The 15,621-nt window shown below is 41.0% G+C and overlaps 1 protein-coding gene across 1 annotated transcript in view; it reads left to right on the top strand.

The window, feature by feature from the left end:
- The window catches only part of HGD (homogentisate 1,2-dioxygenase), an 83,517-nt gene extending 69,354 nt beyond the window's left edge, over positions 1–14,163 (top strand). Inside the window, exons 12-14 of the mRNA XM_043991082.1 lie at positions 1,060–1,186; positions 8,796–8,977; positions 13,832–14,163. Of these exons, the coding sequence (XP_043847017.1) occupies positions 1,060–1,186; positions 8,796–8,977; positions 13,832–13,981 (459 nt within the window). The 3' untranslated portion in view covers positions 13,982–14,163. The remainder of the gene's footprint in view (positions 1–1,059; positions 1,187–8,795; positions 8,978–13,831) is intronic.
- Positions 14,164–15,621: the final 1,458 nt, after the last annotated feature.

Below are 15,621 nucleotides of genomic sequence, written 5' to 3'. Positions count from 1 at the left end.
TTAAATCATCTCACTATTCTGCAATTGCTCAGATCTTTCATGGTCCAAACATGTCATACTTTCTCATTATATATCAAGATCACTGGAGATGGCCCCAGATATTTGGGGGGAGGCAGTGACGGTTAAGTGACTTGACCAGGGTCACACAGCTAGTAAGTGTCAAATGTCTGAGGCCAGATTTGAACTCAGGTGTTCTTGAATCCAGGGCCGGTGCTTTATCCACTGTGCCACCCAGCTGCCCCTTGGGGTACATTTTAAGGACAGAGCATCGATTCCTAACCTTTTTGTGTGTTCTGGACCCCTTTGGCACTCTGGAGAAGCTTCCGGACTCCTCAGAATAATGTTTTTAAATGTATACATTAAAATACATAGAATCACAAAAGAAACCAATTATATTGAAATCGAATTACCCAAAAAACCTTTTTTTTCCTAAAGTCCACAGACTTCAGGCTCAGAACCTGTAGACCAGAGAAAGAAATGGAAGGAAAACAAATAGTACGACTTTACTCAGACCTGCCTCTCTGAAGGGAGCAGAGATATACTCAGGGATCCTCAGAGAAAAATTGCTTCATCTGTGCAGAATTTCAACATGATTTTAATTTGAATTTGTCTCACCCAAAGTCTCTGGACTGACCCTCTGTGCTATCAGCCGTTCCCTCCTACCTAACTTCAAGTTACCACGTCCTTATTTTGCAGGGTCATAAGAACACTGGGTTCTCAGCTCAGGAGGATATTATGTACCATATGTTCTATAAGACACAAGCTCAGAGGGATGAAAATCAGCTTGTGCTTCACTCACATGGTGTTAATGCACCTTGCTACAGAACACAGCAGGGGGAAAATCCAGAGAGGCCTAATCGCTGCCATACTTAGATCAACAGGTCTAGACATCTTAGGGTAATCACAGTGGAGGCAGGATGCCTGGCTTGGTCAGAAAACTGGAACGTCCAGGGAAAATCAAGAACTGCAACCAAAGGATACATCCAGCAAAAGAAGATCAGGTGTTCTGTCGTATTGCTGTCTCATCAGAGCTGTTAATTGTCTTCTCGATTTTCACAGGATCCGTCCATTTTCACTGTGTTGACGGCTAAGTCGGTTCGTCCTGGAGTGGCCATTGCTGATTTTGTCATCTTCCCACCTCGCTGGGGAGTCGCTGATCACACCTTCCGTCCTCCTTATTATCACAGTAAGCCTCTTACTTAATAGAGTAGTACAATGGAGAACCAAGGAGACCAAGGATGATCTGAGTGAAGTGGTCAGGCTCTTGGAGCAAAAACAGAGAGGCCTGCACACTTAGAATTAAAGTTCCGACATTTTCTGGAAATGCTGAGGTCATGAGAATGCCAGTCTCAGGAGACTCTCCAGGACTAGATCACGAGGTCATTCCTGCTCTCTGGATTTGAACCTGGTGGTCTCTCTAGCTGGTCAAATTCTTTGATGGAAGGTCAAATTCCCCTGCTTCTCTAAGTGCCCACAGCCACCAGGTGGTACAGTGGCTAGAGCTCTGGACTGGGCGTAGGGAAGACACAACACTTACTCAGTAAGCCTCAGACACTTATTAGCTGTGTGAACATGGGCAAGTCACTTAACCTCTGTCTACCTTGGTATCATTCTCCATAAAATGGGAATAATAATAGCACCTACCTCCCAGGGTTGTTATGAGGGTCAAATGAGATGATATTATAAAAGAACTTTGCAAATCTTTTTAAAAAATATTTTATTTTAAATTTAGTATTTTATTTTCCCCAATTACATGTAAAAACAAATTTTAACACCTATTTTTAAAACTTTGAGTTCCAAATTCTCTCCCTTTCTCCTTCCAGCTCCCTCCCCCACCCCTGCCCCTTTGAGAAGGCAAGCAATTCGATATAGGTTATACATGTATGGTCATGCAAAACATTTCCTCATTAGTCATGTTGTGAAAGAAAACAGGCAAAAGACCTCAAGAAAAATAAAGTAAAAAAAAATATGCTTCAATCTGTATTCAGATACCATCAGTTCTTTCTCTGGTGATAGATAGCACTTCTTTATCATGTGTCCTTCAGAGTTGTCTTGGATCATTGCATTGCTGAGCATAGCTAAGTCATTCACAGATCATCATCCCACAACATTGCTGTTACTTTATACACAGTACATTTCACTTTGCATCAGCTCATGTAAGTCTTTCCAGGTTTTCCTGAGAGCATCTTGCTCATCATTTCTTATAGCATAATGATATTCCATCATAATTACATACCACAATTTGTTCAGTCATTCTCCAATTAATGGGCATCTCTTCAATTTCTACTTCTCTGCCACCAGAAAAGAGCTGCTGTAAATATTTTTGTATCTATAGGTTCTTTTTCTTTTTGTTCTTTATCTCTTTTTGGATACAGGCCTGGTACTGGTATTGCTAGGTCAAAGAGTATGTGTGGCTTTATAGTCTTTTGGGCATAAGAACATGGCCAATCTTAAAGCCCTATGTAAATTCTAGCAATGAAGATGGGGGTGTTATTGATGATGATGAAGGTGCTGTCTTTGACTCTTACTCCTTTTCTGTCTCCTGCAGAGAGAAGGCAGAGAGGTTGAAAATGGGGAAGGTAAAAAAAGGGGGGGAGCTAGGTGGTGCAGTGGATAAAGCACCGGCCCTGGATTCAGGAGGACCTGAGCTCAAATCCACCCTCAGACACTTGACACTTACTAGATGTGTGTCCCTGGGCAAGTCACTTAACCCCCATTGCCCTGACCAAGAAAAAAATGGGGAAGGAAGGAAGACCAATGGTCCACTTGTTGTTAGTTGTTTGTTTATTTTAATTGGTTCTTGTCATGCTTTTTGATGATTCTTGTCTTGTCCTTCATAGTGCCTACCACACCAAAGGCAAGGGAGGCAACTGGGAGGAACTTTGTTTATTTGACTTGTTGATGTTAGACCTTGGTGCCTTTGGGAGACATCCTGGCTTCTTGTTCTCCCTTCCCCCCTCCTTCAACCAGTTGAATTTCTACCGATCCTTTTAAAGCCCAATTGAAATTTCATCCCCTCCTTGAAGTCTTCCCTGTGTCCTCTTCCTCAAGCCAATAGTAATCATCCATCCTCTTTGACTTCATAAAGCATTATGTTTTGCAACTCTCTAATTTATTTGTCACAATAGCTTGGATAGTTATCTTTGCTGGCATCTTAACCCCTCTAAGATGATAAGCTCCATTATATTAAGGGCAAAAACTGCAACTCACCTAAACTTTGCATGTTCTCCAGCCTTTAGCAGTGTTCAGCACCAAGAGGTTCCTTAGTATACATTTACTGGTTGTGTAGTCAGAGCAAGGTGAGAGGGGAGCTGATCCTGTGGCTACTAGCCTATTGTAGAGAGCAAAAGACATTAGTCTTGCTGGCTGTTAATTGACCAACTTCATCTGAATGAGGTTTAGTGAACTTTGACCAAATAAAGTAAGGTCTCTTCCAGGGAACAACTCAGTATTTCATGTCTATATATCTTATAGTAACTTTCTGTTGAAAGTTTATAGGGAAAAAAAAGAAAGTTTGTAGTCCCGAATTTAATAAAATTTGGTGCCCTACTAAAAGGTAATGAGAAAGTTTGGCTTTGAGTATAGTCTTCTGTATCAAAATGATCATTATAGCTCACATTTACATATAGTACTTTAAAGTTCTCAAAATACTTTACAAATGTTATCTCATTTGATCCTCATAACAGCCTTGGGACATAGGTTCAGTTATTATTATCCCCATTTTTCAGAGGAGGAAACTGAGGTAGATAGAGGTTAAGTGACCTGACCAGGGTCACACAGCTAGTCAGTGTCTGAGGTCAGATTTGAATGAACTCTGGTCTCTCTGACTTCAGGCCCAGCACTCTATCCATTTGGGCCACCTAGCATTACTAAGTTTGGTCCTCACAACAACCATGTGAGAAAGGGGTTACTATTAGGCCCATTATGCAGATGAAGGAGCTGAAACTAAGAGCAGTTAAATGACTTGGTTACACAGCTAGTAAGTGTGCAAGATAGGATTCAAACCCAGGTCTTCTTGATTCTGAGGATTTCACCCACTACCATGCTGCCCCTCATGCTTGCTGATACCACAGTTATTTCTCCTGTAATTCTTAACGGATTTCAATTATATTATGTAAATATATGATTACATTGAGCCAAATCTGCAACTGCAGAACCACTAATTCTAAGTGAGTTCTACTGAAGATGTCAAAAAATATTGCTTTAGCAATAAGCAAAAAGCCATGTAACTTTGATATAATTTTAAGGGTGAAATGGGGAATTATTCCCATAAAAAATATTGCCTCTAGGTAGCCTGAAACCACCTTAGCTAACTGAATTCAGCATTAATCAGACAGGCAAGGACTGCTCCTCCTGTTATCTGCAAAAAGCGGTGTAAAAATACTAGCACAGAACCCACTGACACGTACATTTACATTCAGAACAGAACAGAATTCTGCCTTGCTCTTCTCTCCCACTAAGCCATGAAGGTGACCTTCAGGCTTCACTGGAACAGTGAAGAGTGAGTCTGAGCACATTGGAGCCAGGAGCAAACCTGTTTATGAGTCAACACTGTGATGTGACAGCCAAAAAATCCAATTTAATCCTAAGCTGTATTAATAGAAGTAGAATGCCCAGGACAAGATTCCGGTGGCACTCTGCCCCAGTTAGACCACATCCAGCATCTTGTGTCCAGACCTGGGTGGCACATTGCAGAGAGGAGACTGAAAAACTGAAGTATATCTAGAAGGTACCCAAGAAGCTAAGGGCCTGGGGCAGCTAGGTGGCACAGTGGATAGAGCACTGGCCCTGGAGTCAGGAGAACCTTAGTTCAAATCCAGCCTCAGACTTTTGACACTTACTAACTGTGTGACCCTGGGCAAGTCACTTAACCCCAATTGCCTCACCAAAAAAAAAAAAAAGAAGAAGAAGCAGCAGCTAAGGGCCCTTGGCATTTATTGAAGGCTTTGGAGAAGATAAAACTGGAAGGGTCAGGGGTGGAGAACAATATCACTACCTTCAAATGCTTGAAGGGTTGTCATACAGAAGAATTAAGTTGTTCTGTTTGGTGTCAGAGAGCAAAAGTAAGGCCAATGCGTGGAAGACAAAGGATGGCAAATTTCAGTTCAAGATAAAGAGGAAATCTTTAACAATTTGAATTGACCAGTGGGGAAATGGTTCAAATAAGGAGAGAGTGAGTCCTCTGACACTGAAAGTGGAGACTGGATAATCAGGTTTGGGGAATATCTAGGCGATAATTGAATTGGGACTGGGAGTAGGTGACCTCTGAGTTCTCTTTCCATTATGAGAGTCTATACTTTTTCAAAGCGAGAATGATCTCAATGTCACTGGGAACACAAAGATAAAGAAACCCCTCCTACCATTGTAGGTCAGAATGTAGAGGCTTAAAGTGATCCCTAGAACTCTAAGAGGTTAAGCCATTTGCCTTGGGTCATTCAGCCAGTACTTGTCAGAGGATAGGGGACCTGAGGCTGACTCTCTAACCACTACATACAATGCCTCTCAGGCCACCTTTTTTTTTTTTTTAATAATATTATTTATTTATTTATTTTTAGTGAGGCTGTTGGGGTTAAGTGACTTGCCCAGGGTCACACAGCTAGTTAAGTGTTAAATGTCTGAAGCTAGATTTGAACTCAGGTACTCCTGACTCCAGGGCTGATGCTCTATCCACTACACCACCTAGCTGCCCTTCAGGCTATCTTTTAAACATATGAATTTTATGTGAAAACTCATTCCATCTCCTACATCCCCTCTTTATGGGGGGAAAAAAGAGAAGAATGGAATTGTGATAAGAGTCTCACCTTCCCTACTTTGGCTGTCACACTCCCAGCCTCCTGTCAGCTTCTGCTGCTGTCATCTCCTCAGGGTCTCAAGCAAAATTGCTATGTAGCCAAGCATGCACACACACACACACACACACACACACACACACACACACAAATGGTTTGGCACTTAGTTAGGACTCACACAGAGAGAAGGGGGGGTGTAACTTTGGCTGGCATTTCATAGGTTTGGTTTGCAAAGCTAAATTTCAGGTATTGTACATGTCCCCCTAGTTTCAAGGACTTGTGTTTGAATAAGCTGCCACCAAGTGGATAGCCTCATAATCCAAACAGTTACAGGCAGGATGGACCTAGGCAAAGGTCGAAGTTCACTTTCCCATTTGCAAATGCCTCTTCTATAAAAAGAGGGCTCTCTGCTCCAACAGCAAAGCAGAACAATGGCTAATCATGACATTTTCAAAGATGATATATAATCCAACTGCTTTAAAGGTTCTCCTTAAATAAGATATCTCCCACGCATATGTTAAAATAATACAAGATTCTATGACAGATGTACCTACAGAGAGAACTTTGTTCAACTCACTGACTGTGAGCGTCAAGTGAGGCATAAGCCCTGGAAACATGCTCACACCTGAGTTGTCTGCCGGTGTCATGGAGAACGTCTCCCACAGAGAAAGTCCAAATAGAAAAGGAGCTCTGTGTTGGTGATGAGGTTTTCCAAATATTCTTATTTGGAAGTATCATTTGTAGAACTAACTGCAGTAAGCTCTGGGACGTTACCAAACTTCCTCCGTGAAATCCATTATTATTCAAATGGGATCAGTTGACCAATCCACACAGAAAAACCAGGTGGATGAAAAATATATAATGCTTAGATTCAGTCCCACAAGCATTTGATAAGGGCTTACTATGTACTAGGTACTAAGCATACAAAAACAAAAATGAAACCTTCCCTGACCTCAAGGGGCTTACGTTCTACTGGTTTATAATATACTATTGGGTGGGCAGTCCATTTATTGAACTAGTTCATCTCTCTCTAACATATATAAATATATACATATACATGTGGGTATACATAGATACAAATATACATACACACATATGTGTGCCTATCTCTATGCATAAATGCATGTGTGTATAGATGTATGTGTATCCATATATGTCTTGGATAGACACTACAAATAGGTGAGTTTGACCTAGAATTGAGGCAACAGAAAGACTATATTGGTATCATTAAGATATTAAAAGAATCAAAAGAAGAGCCCCTGACACATCTAGTGGTTCCTATATCAGGAATTATAAAATGCATAGAGAGATTTTTACACACTTTGGTAGGAAGAAGAACCCACACTGATGAAATCATTGAATCATGAAAGCAGAGAATTTAAAGCAAGGCTTTAAGAAATATATACACCTAAGTACAATTAGGCACGTGATTCACTAACCTCTAACCATACTAATTTACACATAAATTTAGAGCTGGAAGACTAAAATTATCTAGTTGAATCTCCTCATTTGACAAATATGGAAACACAGGCCCAGAGTGGTTAGGGAAGCTGCCCAAGGTTATGTGAAGTAAGCCAGAGGCCAGACCTTCTTACAAAAATTTCAATATAACTCAATTTTCAAACTCACCCTGAACATTTTCTTCTAATTAAAAGCTCATCTAATATGTATACAGAACTACATCTCTGGCTGTAGAGGTTTATGACTACATGGTAGCATGCTAACAAAAAGCCCTTGCAAATATCTTTTCTCCATGTTTTAATCCTCACTATCAAAAGAAACCTTCTGGGGCAGCTAGGTGGCACAGTGGATAAAGCACCAGCCCTGGATTCAGGAGGACCTGAGTTCAAATCCAGCCTCAGACACTTCACACTAGCTGTGTGACCCTGGGCAAGTCATTTAACCCTCATTGCCCTGCAAAAACAAAACAAACAAAAAATAAATAAAATTGATTTTCTTTTTTCATCTGTTCTTTTTTTTTCCCCCTCCATTTGGGGAAGGTGGTCACCAAAGATGATGGGTCAAAATCAGAAAGGAATAAGATAGCATTGTGACAAGACAGACAGATGGCTATGTCTTATAAGAAGTTGGAAAACTATAACTAGAGAGGAGGAGGAGTGGAGGTGGAGATTTGTGAGTCATCCCCATTGAGGTGATAGTTGAAGCCTTATAAAGGCAGATGAGTTCACAAAGGTAATGAGTGAGTGAAGATACAGAACTGTGGAGACTTAAGGACAAAAGGTTGGTAGGTGAAAATCCATAGTTGGGGAAAAGAGGATGGAAGGCAGAACAAGGAATATTCAGTGTCATGGAAACCAAGTGGCAAGAAAGTTTCAAGATCAGTAGTTTTAAATGTTTCTGGACCAACAGCATGAAAATGACAGAGTTACAAGGTCAAATTGTATTTTTATCCAAATTTCTTGCCTCAGCCTGGTTTCCTTTAGGCTTACCCTCATTTCTTTCTTTCTTTCTTTTTGTTTTTTTTGTGTTTTTTTTTTTTGGTGAGGCAATTGGGGTTAAGTGATTTGCCCAGGGTCACACAGATAGTAAGTATTAAGTGTCTGAGGCCAGATTTGAACTCAGGTCCTCCTGACTCCAGGGCCGGTGCTCTATCCACTGTGCCACCTAGCTGCTCCTACCCTCTTTTCTTTAAGAAATTACGACTCAAGTCCTGGGCAAATTCACACCTACCCTAGTGAAATGTTGGGTGGCAGGATTGAAGCCCTGTTATCTGTGAGCATAGATTCATAGATCTAGAGCCCATCTAGTCCAACCTCCTTATAGTAACTTGCCCAAGGCCACCCAGGTAAAAATCATCAGAGGTGGCATTTGGACTCAATTCTTCCAACTTCAGGGCTAGAGTCTTATCATTGTTTTTCCTCCTTGGTATTCTATTCATTCTCTAAAGCCCACCTGCCTCTTCTCTTAAGTCTTTTGGGATTGTAGTTTCAAGTACTATGACCGTTTCCCTTTATGTTATTAAAAACAAAATTTCAAATCCCCTAGGGAACTGCATGAGTGAATTCATGGGGTTGATCAAAGGGCACTATGAGGCAAAGGAAGAAGGATTTCAGCCTGGAGGAGGCAGCCTACACAGTGCCATGACACCCCACGGACCAGATGGGAACTGTTTTGAAAAGGCAAGCAAGGCCAAACTGGAGCCAGAGAGAATTGCTGACGGAACCATGGTAAGCCTGTTAAATCCCAGTATTGTCATTAAGTGAGCCCCAGCTTTGTTGTGTATCTCCCCAAAGCCTTGAGATCATCTATCAATCAACAAGGATTTATTAACTGCCTACTATGTGCCAGGTACTACAATGGGGAATGGGGATACAAACATATGAATCAAACAATACTTAATCACAAGGAGTTTATAGGTTTATATTCCAATGAAGGAGACAGATATACACCTCTATGTATAGGTATAAGTATATGTGTATGCAGTGTATCTACACGCACATATGTATCTTGGGGGGGGCAGCAATGAGAGTTAAGTGACTTGCCCAGGGTCACACAGCTAGTAAGTGTCAAATGTCTGAAGCCATATTTGAACTCAGGTCCTCCTGAATCCAGGACTGGTGCTTTATCTACTGCGCCACCTAGCTGCCCCTGTATGTGTATCTTCTTACATCCTACTTGCTACCATGTACTCTTCAATCCAGTGACATTGGCCTGCCAGCCATTCCAAGAACAAGACTCTCCATCTCTTGGCATTTTCTCTGGCTGTCCCCCATGCTCTGAATGCTCTCCTTCCTTATCTGTATTTACTGATCTCCCTGGCTTCCTCTAAGTCCCAACTTAAATCTTGTCTTTTACCAGAAGCCTTCTCCAAGCCCTCTTAATTCCAGTGCCTTCCTTCTATTAATTGTTTCCTATTTACTCTGTATATGGCATGCTTTGTATGCATTTGTTTACATGTTGTCTCCCCCATTAGACTATAAATTCCTTGAGAGCTGGAACTGTCTTTTGTCTCTGTATCACCAGCACATAGTGGGCACCTAATAAATTGTTTATTGATTGATATTTATTTGTGTATACTAGACATGTCTATATGTAAAGTTATATATATATATGTGTGTATATACATGTGTGTGTGCACGTGCAAGGTGAGGGGCTGCAGACACTTCTACCTCTTCTCTGTTTTGCCATGGAATAGAACAAAAAGGTTATGTCAGGTCTTGATCTTATCTCCCTACCAGTAGAGGAGTAAGATACATTTTCAGACATGAACTATGTGGAAATCTGTTTATTTAAATTTATTACTAGGGTTTTTGTTTTTTTCTTTTAAAAAAAATTAATTGGGGGGGGGCGTGGAATGAGTGGAAAGGAGAAAATAAAATAAGAAACCAGACAACAAACTTCTCAAAGATGGTATGGGAGGGTGTGAGGAGGGGGAATAAGGAGGGGAATTGTTGATTACAAAGTCTCAGATCATGAAAAGTATGCCCTGCCTGCTGAGAATCCCAAGAAACTGAGATCAGGTAGATGATGGATCTGTCTGTAGGGGTGTGGATGGATTGATAGCAGCTGGCTCAAATGTAGATAACATTTTGAGGTCATCATACTGGGAGACCCTTGCTAGATGGTGTAATAGACAGGGAGCTGGACTTGGACTTAGAAAGACCTGGGTTCAAATCTTGCCTCTTGAATATATTAGCTCTTTGACCTTAGGCAAGTAACTTAACCACTGAGACTCAGCTTTCTCATCTTTAAAATGGAGATAATAATAACACCTATCTCACAAGGTTGTTGTGAAGGTCAAATTATATGCATGTGTGCGTGTGTATGTATGTATGTGTGTATATATATGTGTATATATTTATATCTTTGTCAACTTTAAAGTATTATATATAAAAGTTATTATTATACTATAATTGATGATAGGATAGCTAGCTATGTTAATCTGGTGGTCTAGCTTCTATTGTAAAGAACTCATACTTTAACAAACCAGTCAACTTATTGCTAAAACTCCTCAGGCTGCAGAAATAAAGCCTCTTCTCTTTAGTAGGATGGGAGTAGGGATCCAAACATTTAAAAAGGACTGAGTCTTGAAAAAATATGAAATTTCCCGGATTAAACTGCAAGGTCCACTGGGTGTTCCATTTTTATTTGTTGAGGGCAGAGAGAAAGAGAACTAATGCTAAATTAAAAGCCCTTTTGAACTTCCTCCGCTCTCCCTATGGCCCTGAGCACATAGTCTGTCCAAGTCTTTTCTCTCTCCCTGCCTTTTTTTAGAGCAAAGCAAGCTCCTAGGACCAGGGCTATAGTGATGGCAAAATGGTACCTATTGGCCATATTTTCAAACCAGGGAGAGGCCAGGAGCTCCTTGCAGCTTGAGCTAATGAACCACGTTTTCATCTGCATTACTTTTCTTTCTCATTTGGCAGAGAAGGAAACTGATTGGTCCTTGAAATCTGCCCTGCATTTCTTGTAGGTCGTGCTCTGAATATTCAATTGAATATAATTGCAGTAGTAGGCTGCTATCTGAGGTTTAATTATATTTTTGCAGGTAGGGTCTATTGACTATAAGACCTAAGTTTATTATAAATCCGATGCAAATTAGTTTTTTTTTTTTAAAAAGGGCAGAACAGTAAGTTAAATGCTACCTAATGTTCAAAAACAACAATAAGCCTTACTGGACAACAAGTGAACTGAGCAATGAAATTTATCATTAGGATTTAGAATTTGAGCTACACTCAAACTTAGTACTCAGGGTAGGTAGCCTAAAGCAATAGGGTCCTAGAATGTCAGAACTGGATGGGACCTTAGAAGTCACCTGGTTATTGAGGGGATTACTCTGCCCACAAGCATCATAAACTCAAAGGTATCAAGCTGGAAAGGACTTTAGAGGCCATTAAGTTTGGACTCCTCTCATTTTAGAGATGAGGAAACTGAGGCTTGCCCAGGCAAACAGCTAATATGTGCCTGATTCAGGATTCCAATCCGCATCTTTGTGACTCCAAGTCCAGTGCTGACTATACAATGCCACCTCATTTTCCAGAAGGCCAGAAAAGCGGAAGTAACTTTTCTAAGATCATATTGCTAGGACTCTCTGAGTCCTAATCCAGTGCTTCCTTTATATTCTCCCGGCTACTTATGGCCTACATGGAATGATTGGAAGGATACCACAAAGTGTTGGGTACATGGGGTGTGCTTGTAAATGTTTAACAACCAACTCACGGTATGTTTGGGGGGAGGGGATGTACACAGGAAACATTTTTAAGTTTAATCTTCATTATTTTTGTTTTGTTTTGGTTTTGTTTTGGTTTTGTTTTTTTGCAGGGCAATGGGGGTTAAGTGACTTGCCCAGGGTCACACAGCTAGTAAGTGTCAAGTGTCTGAGGCCGTATTTGAACTCAGGTACTCCTGAATCCGGGCCGGTGCTTTATCCACTGTGCCACCTAGCCGCCCCCTTAATCTTCATTATTAACATCTCCACTTTCTCAATTCTAGACATCCAACAAAACAATAAATTGAAGGCCTGATGTATAATATTTGCTGATTTCTAAGGTGTTAAATGCTCACCCTGAAAATTTAACAATTGACTTAGCCCTTCAGGCTGGTTCTAGCATACCCCTGCTTCTACTCCATCCACCTCCCTCCTAAAGTATCCAATGACATCTGAACTTCCCCACCACTTAAGTCACTCCCTTGGATCAAAGTATTGTCCTTAGACAGTCTCTACCTGTACCTGAGAAAGAGAACACAAATTAACTTGAGCACCTATGACTTAATAATTGGTTAACTGTCATTTATCAGACATGAGGGTGGTAAGAGAATGGGACACAGGAAAGAATTTTACAGGGAGCAAGTGCTCAGGATAAATGCTCAAGGGAGGGCATCCCCATGGAGTATCTTAGGTAGTCAGGAGTCAGCAGGAGGATACCGAGTATGTTAGTCATGGAGAATAGTGGCCAAGATTTTGTCCAAGGCTCTCCTAGCCTTGGGGCAGCTGCAGTGGAGAGAGCACTAGACCTGGAGTCAGCAAGACTCATCTTCCTGAGTTCAAATCTGACCTCAGACCCTTACTAGCTGTGTGACCCTGGGCAAGTCACTTAACCCTGTTTGCCTCAGTTTCCTCATCTGTCAAATGAACTGGAGGAGGAAATGGCAAAGCCCTCCAGTATCTTTGCCAAGAAAACCCCAGATGGGGTTACAAAGAGTCAGACATGACTGAAAGGACTAAACAACAACAAACATCTAGCCTACCCTTTCTCTCTGACTTTAGAATTCAGGGCTTGGTCAAGATTGGAGTTGTCATTTGTAGTTCTCTGCCTACCCAACCACACACACAACAATAGTATAGTGAAGCAGCTAGTAAAATGTCCTTCTATGCCATCTGGTGAAGTTGAAGGACCCCTTCTCAGAGTAATGGCTTGTTGCCTCCATTCGAAATCAAAGGAGATGCTAAATTTCAGTGAGAGATGATTAAAAATAAAGATGTGATTTTCTTTGGCCATCCAAGAACATGGTGCCTATTTCAGGCACCAAGCTGAATAATAGCACCTAGGTGGTACAGAGGCAAGAGCAGAAAGTGTCAAACACATCTTCAAAGGCTTCAGTGATAGCATGAACCAGATGAAATTGTAATTGGGAAAATTTAACAAAATAAATTACAATACAACAGAACATAGATAATGTTAATGTGTAGTTTTCTAAGTCAATTTGAAGCCCTCAGGGATCCTTATATATGGTTTAGTAGCTCCAGTTTCTTTTTGAATTTGATATCATTGGGCTAGAGTACTGAGCCTATAATCAGGAAGATCTCATTTCAAATCCTAAAATACTAGCAGTGCAATCCTAGGCAAATCACTTTATTCACTGCCTTAGTTTTCTTATCTGTAAAATGGGATTAATAACAGCTTTTATCTTTCAGGATTATTTTGAGAATAAAAATGAGATAATAGTTGTAAAATACTTTGCAAACTTTAAAATGTTATGTAAATGCTAGCTATTTTATTATTTATCTTATACCATAGACTTCCATTGTTGATACTTACCCTTGTTTCTTTCCACCTCATTTTTTTCTCTATTTCCTCCAGGCATTTATGTTTGAGACTTCCCTCAGTTTGGCTGTCACCAAGTGGGGTCTCAAGACATGCAACTGTTTGGATGGGAATTATTACAAGTGTTGGGAAACCCTGAGGAGCCACTTCACACCCAAGATCAGAAATCCCACCGGACATAAATAGAGCCCTCCTTGGAAAAGCCAGGGTCCCTGCATATAGTTGTATGAGCCTATAGTTGGTTAAAATAACTACCCATCCTCCCATATCCAGGTGACCCATGAATATTAGTGCAAAAGTGTATTGTAAGCACCATTACTGTAAGCTTAATTACCCAATAAAGGCTTACCTGCAGAGTGTGGAAATAACAAACCTAATGGCCAGGGTGTGGGCAGTCTCAAGGTGGGAGGTAGTTTAGTCTGAAGAGAGAAGTAGAAATGTAGCAGGAATCCTTCCAGTCTGAGCCAAGGATATAAGGTAGGTGTGGGTGGGTGGGGTGAGGGGCAACCATAGACAGGTACACAGCTGGGAGCAGTGATGTGCTGATAAATCCTTTATAAGTAGTTTTCTGGGAGACAAGGGAAATGTACCCATAACACATTTTTAAGTTTAATCTGAATTATTAACATATTCTCTTTCACTTTGAACCTAGACAATCAACAAAACAATAAATCAAGCCCTAATTTATAACATTTGTAGCTTTCCAAAGTATAAATGCTTACACCGAAAATTTAGGAAGTTGTCCCCAGCATACCCTTGGCTAGGAGGCTGTTCTTCCAATGATGAATGTGAAGCCAAAGCAAAAACTATGATCCAGGGGTCAATCCAGGCAGGGCTAAAACAGATGGTCAGCAAGAATCTAAAAGGAGAAGCACAACTGGCAATAGCTAGAAAGGCCCCAACCAGTGGGAGACCATGGTATCTTAAGACTCTTAAGAATGATGTTTAGGAGGGGCAGCTAGGTGGCGCAATGGATAGAGCACCGGCCCTGGAGTCAGGAGTACCTGAGTTCAAATCCGGCCTCAGACACTTGACGCTTACTAGCTGTGTGACCCTGGGCAAGTCACTGAACCCCAATTGCCTCACTAAAAAAAAAAAAAAAAAAAATGATGTTTAGGGGCAGCTAGGTGGCGCAGTGGATAAAGCACTGGCCTTGGATTCAGGAGGACCTGAGTTCAAATCCGGCCTCAGACACTTGACGCTTAACTAGCTGTGTGACTTAACTAGGTGGGCAAGTCACTTAACCCTCATTGCCCTGCAAAAACCCAAACAAACAAACAAACAAACAAAAAAAGAATGATGGTTAGCAGACAACACTCCTAAACACACATGTGAGATCAAAAGGGAAAGAGATAAGAACAACCAATAGACATGTCCATTATAGCTCATAAGAAGAAGGTTGGCCACTAGGTGGATTTTTTTTTTCTTTCCACAAAGGGAGTTGTTTTTCTACAAAGTCACACCAAGGAACTGTGAGCTATATGTCTTCTAAGTCTTCTTGCCATTTTATTTAAGCTAATTGAAGCTTAAAATGGCACTAGGATTTTGAGGAAACCCTCCATAAGTACTCATCACAAACTTTCATTTACCCTGATTTATACATGAATTCATTCAAGCACATGCAAATAGTAACCAGTCTTTGAGGATGGACAGTCTCTAATGAAGTCATGGGATGCCCGCTCATGACTGCAGCCATAGTTCCAATGGGATACCACAGGGGCAGCTAGATGGCGTAGTGGATAAAGCACCGGCCCTGGATTCAGGAGGACCTGAGTTCAAATCCGACCTCAGACACTTAAAACTTACTAGCTGTGTGACCCTGGGCA

Source organism: Dromiciops gliroides, chromosome 3, assembly GCF_019393635.1.
Source record: "Dromiciops gliroides isolate mDroGli1 chromosome 3, mDroGli1.pri, whole genome shotgun sequence".
Lineage (NCBI taxonomy): Eukaryota > Metazoa > Chordata > Mammalia > Microbiotheria > Microbiotheriidae > Dromiciops > Dromiciops gliroides.
Note: the sequence above shows the minus strand (reverse complement) of the source record. Positions and strands in the feature narration are given on the sequence as shown.